The sequence below is a fragment of the Euleptes europaea genome, chromosome 11 (assembly GCF_029931775.1).
Source record: "Euleptes europaea isolate rEulEur1 chromosome 11, rEulEur1.hap1, whole genome shotgun sequence".
In the NCBI taxonomy this organism is placed as follows: domain Eukaryota; kingdom Metazoa; phylum Chordata; class Lepidosauria; order Squamata; family Sphaerodactylidae; genus Euleptes; species Euleptes europaea.
Window position 1 is genome coordinate 77,567,935 of NC_079322.1, and position 13,807 is coordinate 77,581,741.

General features: G+C 50.5%; 1 protein-coding gene across 1 annotated transcript in view; it reads left to right on the plus strand.

Annotated features, from left to right (window-relative positions):
- Positions 1-13,807, plus strand: part of NBEAL2 (neurobeachin like 2) — a 149,730-nt gene that overhangs the window by 96,684 nt on the left and 39,239 nt on the right. Inside the window, exons 11-20 of the mRNA XM_056857150.1 lie at positions 1,957-2,040; positions 3,944-4,042; positions 5,252-5,835; positions 6,400-6,532; positions 7,463-7,582; positions 8,725-9,052; positions 10,454-10,536; positions 11,634-11,726; positions 12,693-12,864; positions 13,653-13,786. Of these exons, the coding sequence (XP_056713128.1) occupies positions 1,957-2,040; positions 3,944-4,042; positions 5,252-5,835; positions 6,400-6,532; positions 7,463-7,582; positions 8,725-9,052; positions 10,454-10,536; positions 11,634-11,726; positions 12,693-12,864; positions 13,653-13,786 (1,830 nt within the window). The remainder of the gene's footprint in view (positions 1-1,956; positions 2,041-3,943; positions 4,043-5,251; positions 5,836-6,399; positions 6,533-7,462; positions 7,583-8,724; positions 9,053-10,453; positions 10,537-11,633; positions 11,727-12,692; positions 12,865-13,652; positions 13,787-13,807) is intronic.

Sequence of the window (13,807 nt, forward strand, 5' to 3'; positions counted from 1 at the left end):
TCATAAATCTGTCGGGTGTACCTACGAATATCCCTGCAGCCAGACACTGTTGAGAACGCTTCTGGTTCAGACACCCGAGTTCCCAATCTCCCAAATTATGAGATGAGGTTAAGGAATATGCCCTTGGCTCGTGGGGCCCTTTCCCCCTTCCTGCCCACAAGGACTCCCTCCTCCCGTCTGTAGCTGGCTCTACATCCCAATCGGAGTTAGCTTTCCAATCAGGGTGTGTGACCAGTCGGGAGGGACATTTCCTGCTGTGTTTGACCTCGAGGTCTGGCAACGTCATGTCTGAATGATCCCCGTGTCTTCTGCGTCCGCCGACCCATTCTTTAGAACCCCTTTTGGAGAAGACGCTTCACTTATCCCGGTGTCGGCAAGTCCAGTCTCACGGCCTTGGCTGGCATTTCAAAGGCTGTCCGTTCTCGTTTTGTGGGGCCTCTCCGTCTCTTTCGAATGGTGTCTTCCTCCCCTCAATTGTGGCATTTAATGCTTAATCAGAATGCATGATTGCTAAAGATCCTTATTGTCATTTCACTGAACATTGAACACTGGAACTGTGCGCATGACACTTGGGAAAACACACTTTAAAACTGTGCATGCAAATGGTGACGAATGATGAGTGTAAATCAGAAGGAGATCACTCGGGCCTTGTTTTCACTGAGATGCTCTGCACTCGGCCTCTTTGGGCTATGGGGAAACTGCTTGTGTGGCCGAACATTCCTGCATAACAAATAAAGATCCACGCATGCAGAAACCTAGCTTATCAGGGAGAAGGTTTCTAGTCTAGCTAGTTTTCTCTGTACAGGGATTTTAATATTTTTTTTCCCGTGGAAGAGCATTAATTATATCTGTTATGACACAGCCCTGACATAGATTTACCCCATAGCAAACAGCAGGCCAGCCAGGGCTGCAGTTTGTAGCCAAGCAACGAAGAAGAGTATCCTTAAATTGAGTGCAATGAACCTTTTTTCTGGATAGCAGCCAGTAGATGGTTGAAGAGCTGAAGAGACTCTTGAGTACCAGTTCAGTTGCCTTTTCCCCCTCCCTTTTCTTCTCTCTCTCTCTGGCTCGTGTCATAAGTATGTGGATTGAGCCTGCAACTGATATTTGTCTGCTTCATTGTGATGCAAGTTGCATAATACCGCTGTGAGGGGCTGGCAGGGGCCCTTCTTTCTACCACGTCCAATTGTAGGAGGCCTGTGTATCTTCTCCAGCGTGGTGTAGTGGTTAAGAGCGGTGGTTTGGAGCGGCGGACTCTGATCAGGAGAACCGGGTTTGATTCCCCACTCCTCCACACGAGCAGCAGATGCTAATCTGGCGAACCGGGTTTGTTTCCCCACTCCTCCACACGAAGCCCGCTGGGTGACCTTGGGCTAGTCACAGCTCTCTCAGCCCCACCCGCCTCACAGAGTGTCTGTTGTGGGGCGGGGAAGGGAAGGTGATTGTAAGCTGGTTTGATTCTTCCTGAAGTGGTAGAGAAAGTCAGCATATAAAAACCAACTCTTCTTCTTCTTCTTCTTCTTCTTCTTCGTCTTTTTCGTCTTCTTCGTCTTTTTCGTCTTCTTCGTCTTTTTCGTCTTCTTCGTCTTCTTCGTCTTCTTCGTCTTCTTCATCTTTGTTTTTTTCGTCTTCTTCGTCTTCTTCTTCTTCTTCTTTGTATTTCTGTGTGATGTTTCTATCCGGGAGCTGAGGGGTGGAATTCACACGGTGCGCTTCATTCTTATTTATGGCTGCTGGTGTTAGGTGTTTGCTTTTTGTCCTTTAATTCCAAATAATTCACTAAAACTCCAGAGTGCCTGTTACCTTTTGCTCAGTGTTGGTGGTGGTTTTTTTGCAAGGTGGGTCAGTAGAACTCTTCGGTTAAGGGAAGAGGGGATGGGAAGCCGCCTGGACGACCAGTGGCCCGTGAGGTCAGGGGGCATCTGTGACCTGTGCTCTCCTCCCTCTGGCCTTCAGGTCTTCGACAACCGTTCGGACACCCTCGCGGTTCACGCCATCGGGGTGCTCACGTCCATCATGAGCGGTTCGCCTTCGGCCAAGGTAAGAGGCCCGTGTTTGTGGGAGTGAACGGTTTGAGTAATGTTGCTAGGGCGGGACAGGAAACGGGGGTTTCTTGCATGCATAGGGTTGCCAGCTCCGAGTTGGGAATTACCTGGAGGTTTTGGTGGTGGAGCCTAAGCAGGGTGGGGCTTGGAGAGGGGAGGGACTTCAAGGCCGTAGAGTCCAATGGCCAAAGCAGCCCTTTTTCCCCAGGAGAGCCAATTTCTATTGGCTGGAGATCAGTTGTAATAGCAGGAGATCTCCAGCCACCACCTGGAGGTTGGCAACCCTATGCATGAGTGGGGAGAGGTTTCGGGCAAGAACATCCGCCTGCATCAGGGTTACAAAACAAAATATTTGCTCTAAAGAAATTGAATTTGCAGTCCAAAGAACAGAAATATCAGGACTTTCCTTCTTCCACCTACACACAGATGCAAAGAATATATACCAAAATGCCTTCTATCGTTGTCTTCCGTCAGCAGGTGTGGACTTTTTTTGCTTTGTTTGGCGTGCCTTCACTAACTCTTACTAGCCCTCCTCCCATTTGTGTGTTTTTATGCGTTAATTTTGATATGCTTAGGTGTTTATGTTATGTTGTATTTAATTGTGTTGAGCATTTATTATTTTAAATGCTTTTTAATGTCAGGGATGTTTTGATGTTTTAAGTGTTTTAATGTTTGCCGTCTTGGGGACCCTGAATTGTGTGGAAAGGCGGCCTAGACGTATTTTAAATGAATAAATACATTTAATGGTTTATTTTCTGGAGGGCTGGAATAAAAACCACAAGAAGGCCCAAAGAGGGGAAATAGGGTTGCCAACCTCCAGGTGGGTCCTGGAGATCTCCTAGAATTACACCAGATCTCCAGACGACAGAGATCGGTTCTCCTGGAGGAAAGGGCTGCTTTTGGAGGGTGGACACTCCATGGCATTATACCCCGCTGAGCAACTTCCTATCCCCAAACCCCGCCACGCCCTGAATCTGCATGAATTTCCCAACCTGGAGCTGGCAACCCTAAGGGGCAAGAACCATATGGAGTTTTCATATATACTGAATATTGCACTTTCAATCCACTTTCAGTGCACTTTACCGATTGTTTGCAAGCAGACTTTTTCCATTTCACACAGTAAAATCCAGCTGCAAAGTGCATTGAAAGTGGATTGAAAGTGCGTTATTCGGCGTGTGTGGGAAAGTGCCAGTTTCTAACAGGTTCTTTTCTTTGCTCTTTGTGTGTTGCTTGCTCCCAGGACTACTTTAGGAAGACCTTGTTTAGGGTAGTGGTAGGGTTGCCAGCCTCCCGGTGGGGGCTGAAACTCTCCTGGAATTACTACTGATCCCCAAACGACATACATCACAGAGCCAGTGTGGTGTAGTGGTTAAGAGCAGTGGTTTGCAGCGGTGGACTCTGATCTGGAGAACCGGGGTTGATTCCCCACTCCTCCACATGAGCGGCGGAGGCAAATCTGGTGAACTGGATTTGTTTTCCCACTCCTACACATGAGGCCAGCTGGGTAACCTTGGGCAAGTCACATTCTCTCAGCCCCACCTATACCTCACAGGGTGTTTGTTATGGGGAGGGAAGGTGATTGTAAGTCGGTTTAAGTCTCCCTTAAGTGGTAGAGAAAGTCAGCATATAAAAACCAACTCTTCTTCTTTATTTATTATTTATTAATTTCAAACATTGATTCCACTTCTCTTGGAGAAAACGGCTGCTTTGGAAGGTGGACTGCATGGCATTGTACCCCGCTGAGGTCCCTCCGCTCCCCACACCCCACCCTCCCAGGTTCCCCCCTCAAATCTCCAGGTTTTTCTGAACCCGGAGTTGGCGACCTCGAGGTAGTGGAAGCGAATGGTGCCTTGCATAAGCACCTTCGGTCGAATCCTCACGTGCGCTTACTCTTTCAGGAGGTGTTCAAAGAAAGGATCGGCTACTCCCACTTGTACGAAGTCCTCAAGAGCCGGAGCCAGCCGACCAGGAGACTGTTGCAGGAACTGCTGAACATGGTGAAGACCGGGGTGTTTGGATCTCGGGGCATCTGCAGCCATGGCCCTTCTGAGGCCAGGAAGGGAGGGTGCCTGGAAACTGTGGTTGCCTGGCAAACAGTAGTGGTCAGGAGGGCATGGGGTAACACCGTTCAGCCGCAGCATAACATCACTTCCAGGAGAAAGCCAGAAGTTGCATTAATCCTGTCACAAACCCGCCTGCGGTCTCTGTGTTCTCACATGCGTGTTGCGTGGTTGCCTGCACATAAAAGCATGTTTCTCTTTGTGCCCTAAGAGAGCCAGTGTGGTGTAGTGGTTTGGAGCAGGGGACTCTCATCTGGAGAACTGGGTTTGATTCCCCACTCCTCCACATGAGCGGCGGACTCTGGTGGACCGGGTTGGATTCCCCACTCCTCCACATGAAGCCAGCTGGGTGACCTTGGGCTAGTCACAGCTCTCTTAGAGCCCTCTCAGCCCCACCTACCTCACAGGGTGTCTGTTGTGGGGAGGGGAAGGGAAGGCGATTGTAAGCCGGTTTGATTCTTCCATAAGTGGTAGAGAAAGTTGGCTTATAAAAACCAGCTCTTCTTCTAAGTTATAAAACCCAGCCTACCACGTAGCCAGTGCCTTGGGGAACCAAAGTAAGTCTGCCTCTGATCAAGTACAATGGGCAGAGCTTTCCAATTACTTTACCCCCTCCCCTGCATGTGTGTTCTGAGCATGTATAAGTGATCTAGATGAGTGGGTAGGATTTGAATTAGTCTTCTTTCATAACTTTATTACTAAAGATTAAGCTAGAGCACATACATGGAAAATAGCTGGCAAGCCTAATGAGTACAGATCTATGGAAAAGAATATAAAAGCATGTCCAGCTAAGTTACAATGCAAGACAGTTAGCTTTGGTGGCGCAAATGCATCCCCAGACTCCCTACTGCCCCCTTTGCAGAGGAGCTTGGGTCCCAGCATGGCGGCCCCACAGGGTTGTCAAGGCAAGAGACAAACAGTGGTGGTTTGCCAGTGCCTTCCTCTGCGCAGCAACTCTGACCTTCCTTGGTGGTCTCCCACCCAAGTCCTAACCAGGGCCAACCCTGCTTAGCTTCTGAGATCTGATGGGATCAGGCTGGCCTGGGCCATCAGGTCCAGGCAGTGGGGAAGAGGGGTACTAATAAACCAGGAGATAGAGTCAGCCTTGGCTCTTAGTCGTGCTTTTTTCTTTTCTTTTTCGGTAAGGCCGTTGAAGGTGACCACTCCTCCTGCCCCACCCGCCCGATCCACAACGAACAGCCCCTGTTGATCCTGATCATGTGGCTTCCGGAGCTGAAATCCCGGGACCTGCAGATCTTCCTTTCCGACTGGCTGAAGAAAATCTGCGACTCCTCCCTCCAGAGCCGCACAACCTGCGTGAAGGCCGGGATGGTCAGCTGCCTCTTGGACGCTCTGTGCGCCGCCGAGCACGAACTGGACCCGAAGTGCGCCGAGAACCTCATCTGCCTGCTGCAAGTTTTGGGCGGCCTCTCCATCCGGCCCAGTGAATTCAAGCAACTCCTCAAGTTGCTGCGGACCGAGCCGGGCAAGGGCCCCCATTCGTACACCGCCCAGGTCATCCGCGCCCTCTCGGGCATGGCCCGGAAGGATGGGCCGGAGCGAGCTTTGCAGTACTTTGACCTCACCCCCAGCATGGCAGGGATTATGGTGCCGGCCATCCAGAAGTGGCCGGGAAGCGGCTTCGCCTTCCACGCCTGGGTGTGCCTCGTGGAGGAGGCGAAGGAGACCCCCGAGGAGGCGGCCAAGTTGAAGAGGAAGCAGCTGTACAGGTAAGACAACAGAGGCACGGATGTGGGCGGTGGGGTTGGGTGGATGCCATAAGAATATAAGAAAGGCCCTGCTGGATCAGACCCAGGCCCATCAAGTCCAGCAGTCTGTTCACACAGTGGCCAACCAGGTGCCTCCAGGAAGCCCTCAAGGAAGACGACTGCAGCAGCAGCATCCTGCTTTGGTCCACAGCACCTAATAGAATAGGCATGGTCCTCTGATCCTGGAAAGAATAGGGATGCATCATGGCTAGTATTCATTTTGACTATCAGCCATGGATAGCCCTCTCCCCCATGGTTTGCTTAGGCCTGCAACTGAGTGTTGTTCACATCATAGTTTATGATAAACCGTGGTTTGTCATGTTGCCAGAACAAGGCCTTGGAACTGGAGGCTTGTAGCCATGAGCTGTGCAAACATGACTCTACTTGTTTGTTCTGCACTATTGTGTGTGGGGCTCGATACCAGCCTGTGGGTGGGCTTACTTCTCCGAGAGCACCGTCCTGCAGTTGGGCCAACTGCATCCACAGTCAAGCCTCTTTTCTGCCTCTCAATTTCCCTCCCACCAGCTTTTTCACAGCCAGCGGGACAGGCTTTGAGGCTTTCTTCACAGCTGACGGGATGCTGGTGGTAGCTGTCTGCACCAAGAAGGAGTACATGACGGTCGCTCTCCCAGAGATTCCTTTCAATGACAGTGCCTGGGTAAGTAGAGCCTGGGTAAGTTGAGCCAGTGTGGTGTAGTGGTTAAGAGCGGTGGTTTTGAGCGGTGGACTCTGATCTGGAGAACCGGGTTTGATTCTCCACTCCTCCACATGAGCGACGGACTCTAACCTGGAAAATCGAGTTGGTTTCCACACTCCTCCACGTGAAGCCAGCTGGGTGACCTTGGGCTAGTCACACTCTCTCAGCCCCATCTACCTCACAGGGTGTCTGTTGTGGGGAGGGGAAGGGAAGGTGGTTGTAAGCCGGTTTGATTCTTCCTTAAGTGTTAGAGAAAATCAGCATATAAAAACCAACTCTTCTCCTTTGTACTGGAAAGCGCAACTGCTAGCTGCACCACGGCTGGATCCTATGCCTGACTTTACCCTGCTGCTTTAGCAAAGGAGTAGACTAGTTGTAAGTTCCACTCCCAGGGTACGGCAGGCAAGATCTGTCCTGTTACACTGTTAGTCACAGACTGAGGCCCTGGTGAAGGTTCTGTTGTACCATACAGTTTCCAGCGACTCCAAGAGCTAGCTTCCTGGGTAGCTCTAGGAATCTCCAGAAAGTCTATAGTTTTACTGTAGAGTTTCCAGAGATTCCTAGAGCTGCCCTTTGTCACTTCCTGTATGAACTTCCAGTAAGTAGAGGAGGCTGCATTTTTAAAGAAAAGTGTTCTCCCGCAATACTGTGCCACTCTCCAAACCTCCCGCCAGTTGCCAGGCACTACCTGGCAACCCTAGTAGGCATTCTGTGTGCATGCTGAAAACTGGAGGTGGTGCAAAAATTCTTCCAGGGCTGGTTCAAGGTATTTTGTCGCCCAGGGGAGGTGCATGCATCTTTTCCTAGGCCAATGCTGCTGCCTCTTTTTGATTTAACCACAACTTCAGCTGGGGGTCCATAAACTCGTCTGTCTCCTCCCCCTTCTTCTAGCATTGTGTCGATATTGTCCACATCACCGGCCGCCGGCCCTTCGGACAGAATCTCGTGAATGTCTACGTAGATGGGCAGCTCCAAAAAATGGCTCAGCTACGTTTTCCCTCCCTGGGAGAGGTATGATAATTTCCTGAAGGGATCACAGATATCACGTGTGTAATGTGCTGTCAAATTGGTTCCGACTTATGGTGAGCCTCTGCTGTTACCTCTCCTTCATTTAAATGAACACATGAAGGTGTTGTGGCTCAGTGGCAGAGCTGCCGCTTGGCATGCAGAAGGTCCCAAGTTCAATCCCCAGCATCTCCAGTTAAAGGAACTAGGCAGGTAGGTCATATGAAAGACCTCTGCCTGCGACCCTGGAGAGCCGCTGCCGGTCTGGGTAGACAATACTGGGTTTGATGGACCAAGGATCTGATTCAGTGTAAGGCAGCTTCATGTGTTCATGTGAATTCCTATATTGGTGGTCATCTCCTTCCCCTTGTATTAGTTTAAAGCCTTCCTGATGAATCTCTCCAGGTTTCTTCAAAAAAACATTCTTCACCCCACCTTGAAAGGTGAATTCCATCGGAAGGCTTTAAGAGGGGAGTGGACATGTTCATGGAGGAGAGAGGTATTCATGGCTACTAGTTAAAATGGATACTAGCCACGATGCATCCCTATTATCTCCAGGATCAGAGGAGCCTATTATATGCCTATTATATGAGGTGCCGTGGAACACAGGCAGGATGGTGCTGCTGCAGTTGTCTTGTTTGTGGGCTTCCTGGAGGCACCTGGTTGGCCACTGTGTGAACAGACTTGATGGACTGTGGTCTGATCCAGCATGGCTTTTCTTATGCTCTTAGGGGGTTGGGGAAGAATGTTACCAAGTTGGCAGCCATCACCACATGTAAAATGCACATATGCACACTCCTCTCTCCACCTCAGGTGCGTGAAGATCGTAGGGGTCGCTGCAAGGAATTCAGCGGCAGTTTCTGGCAAGGAGTCAGTCTTAGTACAAGAAAGTGAATATTTTAAAGCTTCAGGTTGCTCTTGGGCAAAAAATCCTCCTAACCCTCCAGCCCTTCATTTTTGCTCACGATGCTCTGAGCAGACTCCATAATCCCGATCTTGATAGTGACTCTACTGATGGGTGAATGAATGAGGGTCAACGGAGCCATCTCCGCTGGGGTCTCTCTGCATTTGCCACAAGGCAGGGAAAGGCTGAGATACGAACTGTGGTCCTCCCCTTTTTTAATTCCTGCCCTTTCCGTCTCTCCTAGTCCTTCTCTTCCTGCTGCATCGGCTCTGCTGGCCACCGAACAACGACCACCACCACCACCCTGCCGTCCCCATGTCACTCACCGGACCTGGTCTTCCCGGCCCACCCGCCCCTGAGCCGCTCCCAGTCCTTCCCTGCCTCGCTGGCACCACACGCATGGATGCCCATTCCATCTCAGGTCCCCCGGGAAGGCGTAGTTTCCACAACACTCGCCGGGAGCCAGGACACGGAGTGGGGGATGCCCACCTCCCTGGAGGGCCACCTTGGGTCTGTCTCCATCTTCTACGAAGCGCTCCAGCCAGCTCAAGTGAAGGCGCTCTACTCCTCAGGTATGTGTCCAAGAAGGATGGAAGAAGAAGAAGAGTTGGTTTTTATATGCCGACTTTCTCTACCACTTAAGGAGCCCCGTTGCACAGAGTGGTAAGCTGCAGTACTGCAACCAAAAGCTCTTCTCACGACCTGAGTTCGATCCAAACGGAAGTCGGTTTCAGGTAGCCGGCTCAAGGTTCACTCAGCCTTCCATCCTTCTGAGGTCGGTGAAATGAGTACCCAGATTGCTGGGGGTAAAGGGAAGATGACTGGGGAAGGCACTGGCAAACCACCCCATAAACTAAGTCTGCCTAGTAAACGTCGGGTCACCCCATGGGTCAGGAATGACCCGGTGCTTGCACAGGGGACCTTTACCTTTTTAAGGAAGAATCAAACCATCTTACAATCCCCTTCCCTTCCCCTCCCCACAACAGACACCATGTGAAGTAGGTGGGGCTGAGAGAGCTGTGACTAGCTCAAGATCACCCAGCTGGCTGTGTGTAGCAGTGGGGAAACCAATCCAGTTCACCAGATTAGCCTCCGCCGCTCACGCGGAGGAGTGGCAAATCAAACCCAGTTCTCCAGACCAGAGTCCACTGCCCCAAACCACCACTTAACCACTGCATCATATGGGCACATGACTCCCTCCAAGCCAGGTGACACATGAACTTGCTGCTGTGTGCAGGAGTCTGCTTTCTGTATGTGCTAGGGCTTGCTGGTTTGCAAGTACTGACAGATGGATTCTGAACGTGGTGGATGCCCAGCATATAGATTGCCAATGGTCTGGGGACCACCAAGATCAGGCTTTGCCTCCCCACTCCCCTACACACTTGTTTAGTTGTAGTTGCCTCGGACATTTTTTGGGCTAGTGTTTCCCACCCACCCACTCCGGATTCTGTCATCCTAGTGCCGTAGCATAATTTGTTGAAGGTCTTATGCTGTCTGATTGAACGTTTTTTTGTATATATTTTTTAATCGGCTGTCTTGATTCTCAGCAAGAGGGGGCAGCATAAATGGGATGAATAAATACAAAAAAGGGGAGTGAAGATCCTTGCACTTAAGAGAAATTTAGGTCTTTATACCAGCGTGGTGTAATGGTGAAGAGCGGTGGTTTGGAGTGGTGGACTCTAATCTGGAGAACCGGGCTTGATTCCCCACGCCTCCACATGAAGCCAGCTGGGTGACCTTGGGCTAGTGACACTGTCAGCCCCACCTCCCTCACAGGGTGTCTGTTGTGGGGAGGGGAAGGGAAGGTGATTGTAAGCCGGTTTGATTCTCCCTTAAGTGGTAGAGAAAGTTGGCATATAAAAACCAACTCCTACTCCTCTTCTTCCTCACATCAGACCTGATGAGACTAGATCTTGCTTCTTGCAATGCATGTTTGAAAGCTCCATTTTCTTCTCTTCTGTTTCCCCCCACAGGACCGAATGTTACATCGCCATTTAAGCCAGAAGGGGATTTCCTGGAGCTCAGTAGCAAGCTCCTTCTGTATTACACACCACAGGTATGAGATTGTCTCCAGCCGTCTCTTCCAAGAAGGGGTAAAGAATATGCTTAAGGCAGTGATACATTATCTTATCAGAATCTTAGTGATTTCAGGCAGAGCATTCTCTAGGGTCTCTGACAGTCAATTAAAATCTATCATGGCATGAATTTATATCAGCAGAAAACAGCAATGTCACATGACAGACAGAGAGGGGAAGGAGATGAACCAAACCACTAGCAAATCAAAGATGAATCAATTATCACTTCTCACCTCAAATACCGTCTAGAACAAAACTGCCTCTGTGTGGTATCTAAAAGCCAGCAAAGAAGGAGAAGAGAGATCTGGTGGAGGGATTGCATGCTTTTGGTACCACTATTGAGAAGGCCCTGTTCTTGCTTGGTATGTTTGGGCTGGAGAGGAGATGACTGAGAGGTGATATGATAACCATCTTCAAGGACTTGAAAGGCTGTCATATAGAGGAGAGTACCAAGTTGTTTTCTGCTGCCCCAGAAGGTCGGACCAGAACCAATGGGTTGAAATTAAATCAAAAGTGTTTCTGGCTAAATGTTAGGAAAAACTCCCTGACAGAGCGGTTCCTTAGTGGAAGAGGCTTCCTCGGGAGGTGGCGGGCTCTCCTCCTTTAGAGGTTTTTAAGCAGAGGCTAGATGGCCATCTGTCAGCAAGGCTGATTCTGTGAACTTAGGCAGATAGGGCAGGAAGGGTTGTGTCAGTGTTTGTCTCTCATGGCCCTTTCTTACATGTCCAGGGTAATGCAGATCACCACTTTGGGGTCAGGAAGCAGTTTTCCTCCAGGCCAGATTGGCCATGGGTCCTGGAGGGGTTTTTTGTCCCATCTTCTGGGCATGTAGGGGTCACTGGAGGTGTGGGGAGGGAGTTGTGAATTTCCTGCATTGTACAAGGGGTTGGACCAGATGACCCTGGTGGTCCCTTCCAACTCTATGATTCTAGCCTCCAGCGGTGGGGGAACTTGCAGCAAACCCTCTAAGGAAAGCCTGAGAGAATGGCAGGAGGTGGCCCTTGATACATGCTGGGTCCAGAGATGCTTTGTGTGTCGTCTTTTATTCACCGTGTCTTTCTCCTGTGCGGATTTCTAGGCTTGCAAAAGCAACATCTGCCTGGACCTCTCCCCGAATCACTTCTTTGACGGGAGGCTGACGGGGCACAAAGTGGTGAACTGGGACGTCAAGGTAGGAGGTTGCGTCTTCATGAGCGTGGCCATCAGTAGAACTCCAAACTGTTCTCTGCCTCTGAGGTCCTGGCAAGTAAACTGAGGCAAGAGGCATGGCAGAAGGAAATGGACACGTTGTACATCCTTTTTTTGTGAGCCAGATGTTGACAGCCACAAGCTGGGGCTCGGGTGAGCACCTAGCAGCAATCCTTGTCTCTCCAGCCAGCGTGGTGTAGTGGTTAAGGTTAAAAGTCATAAAACTTCACTACAACGCGGGAGCTCTTTACCTCTGCTCCTGTTACAGCACCATCTTCAGCGAGTAGTGGTTAAGAGCCCTAGTTTGGAGTGGTGGACTCTGATCTGGTGAACTGGGCTGGTTTCCCCACTCCTACACATGAAGCCAGCTGGATGACCTTGGGCTAGTCATAGCCCTCTTAGAGCTCTCTCAGCCCCACCTCCCTCACAGGGTGTCTGTTATGGAGAGAGGAAGGGAAGGTGATTGTAAGCTGATTTGATTCTTCCTTAAGTGGTAGAGAAAGTTGGCATATAAAAACCAACTCTACTTCTTCCCCACACTTTCCGTTTTGCTGTCCCACCAACATCTGCACAGGAAGAGGTTGCTTTTTATTATCGGCCCTTGGGCCAAAAAGACTGCTTGCCCCAGCCTATGAATTCACCTGCCAAGTCAGCCCTAGGTGTGAAAATACAGCAGACTCAGATATGCAGAGCTTTAGGGAAGCAAGATCATAAATTGCAGAGAAGGCTGGATTTGAGGAATGTCTGTAGAGCATGTCGCCGTTGGAAACCGCTGAGGTTAGCTTTGGCCGCCCGACGGTGTCCCTAGCCATCTGCAGAAAAATAAACCATAAAATAATAACGTTCCTGTGCTTTTTAAAAATTGCTTCTTTTAATTGCTTGCTGTTTTGATATCGATTACCGATTTGCTCCAAACCGTCTCCTGAGGCATCGTTTGCATTTCCCACAGGACGTGGTCAACTGCGTCGGCGGCATGGGGGTGCTGCTCCCCCTGCTGGATCAGGTGGCGTCTCAGAAAAAGGAGTCGGAAGACCATCAGGAAACCCACGACCTGGTCGGCCCGGAGCTGACCTCTTCCCGGAACGCCCAGGGCATGCTCATCCCACTGGGGAAATCCTCAGGTTACCGATGCATCACTGTTTGTAGAATCATAGAGTTGGAAGGGACCACCAGGGTCATCTAGTCCAACCCCCTGCACAATGCAGGAAATTCACAACTACCTCCCCACACACACACACCCAGTGACCCCCTACTCCATGCCCAGAAGATGGTAGGGAAAAAAACCCTCCAGGATCCCTGGCCAGTCTGGCCTAGCGGAAAATTGCTTCCAGACCCCATTGCTCTGCAATAATTGGGCAGGGCAAGGGGGGCATTATATTCTAAAGAGCCAGTGTGGTGTAATGGTTAAGAGCGGTGGTTTGGAGCAGTGGACTCTAATCTGGAGAACCGGGTTTGATTCCCCACTCCTCCACATGAGTGGCGGAGGCTAATCTGGTGAACCAGGTTGGTTTCCCCACTGCTCCACATGAAGCAAGCTGGGTGGCCTTGGGGTAGTCACAGCTCTCTTAGAGCTCTCTCAGCCCCACCTACCTCACAGGGTATCTGTTGTGGGGAGGGGAAGGGAAGGTGATTGTAAGCCGGTTTGATTCTCCCTTAAGTGGTAGAGAAAGTTGGCATATAAAAACCAACTCTTCTTCTTCTAAACTTTCACACTAAGACCGGATTGATTTTACAGTCAGGGAAGGAAAAATCTCCCATGGGGATTGACCCTTGAGAGGCGTTAATCCGGTCAAGTCCGTTTGGGGGTTCCAAATATATCTTTTGCCATCCCAGTCCTTCTCTTTCCAATGAGATACGCTACCTTTTCCCCCCCTTGGGGCTGACTGAGGTGTGCCTCTTCCGTTTGCAGAAAGCCGTCTGGAGAAAAACGGGGTGGCCGCCCTCCTCCTCTTGGTGAAAAACTTCATCCGAGGTCACCCTGTCAATCAAGAGAGCCTGGTCCAGGGCCACGGGCCGGCAATAATTGGCGCCCTGCTCCAGAACGTAGGTGTTTTGGCGTCAGGC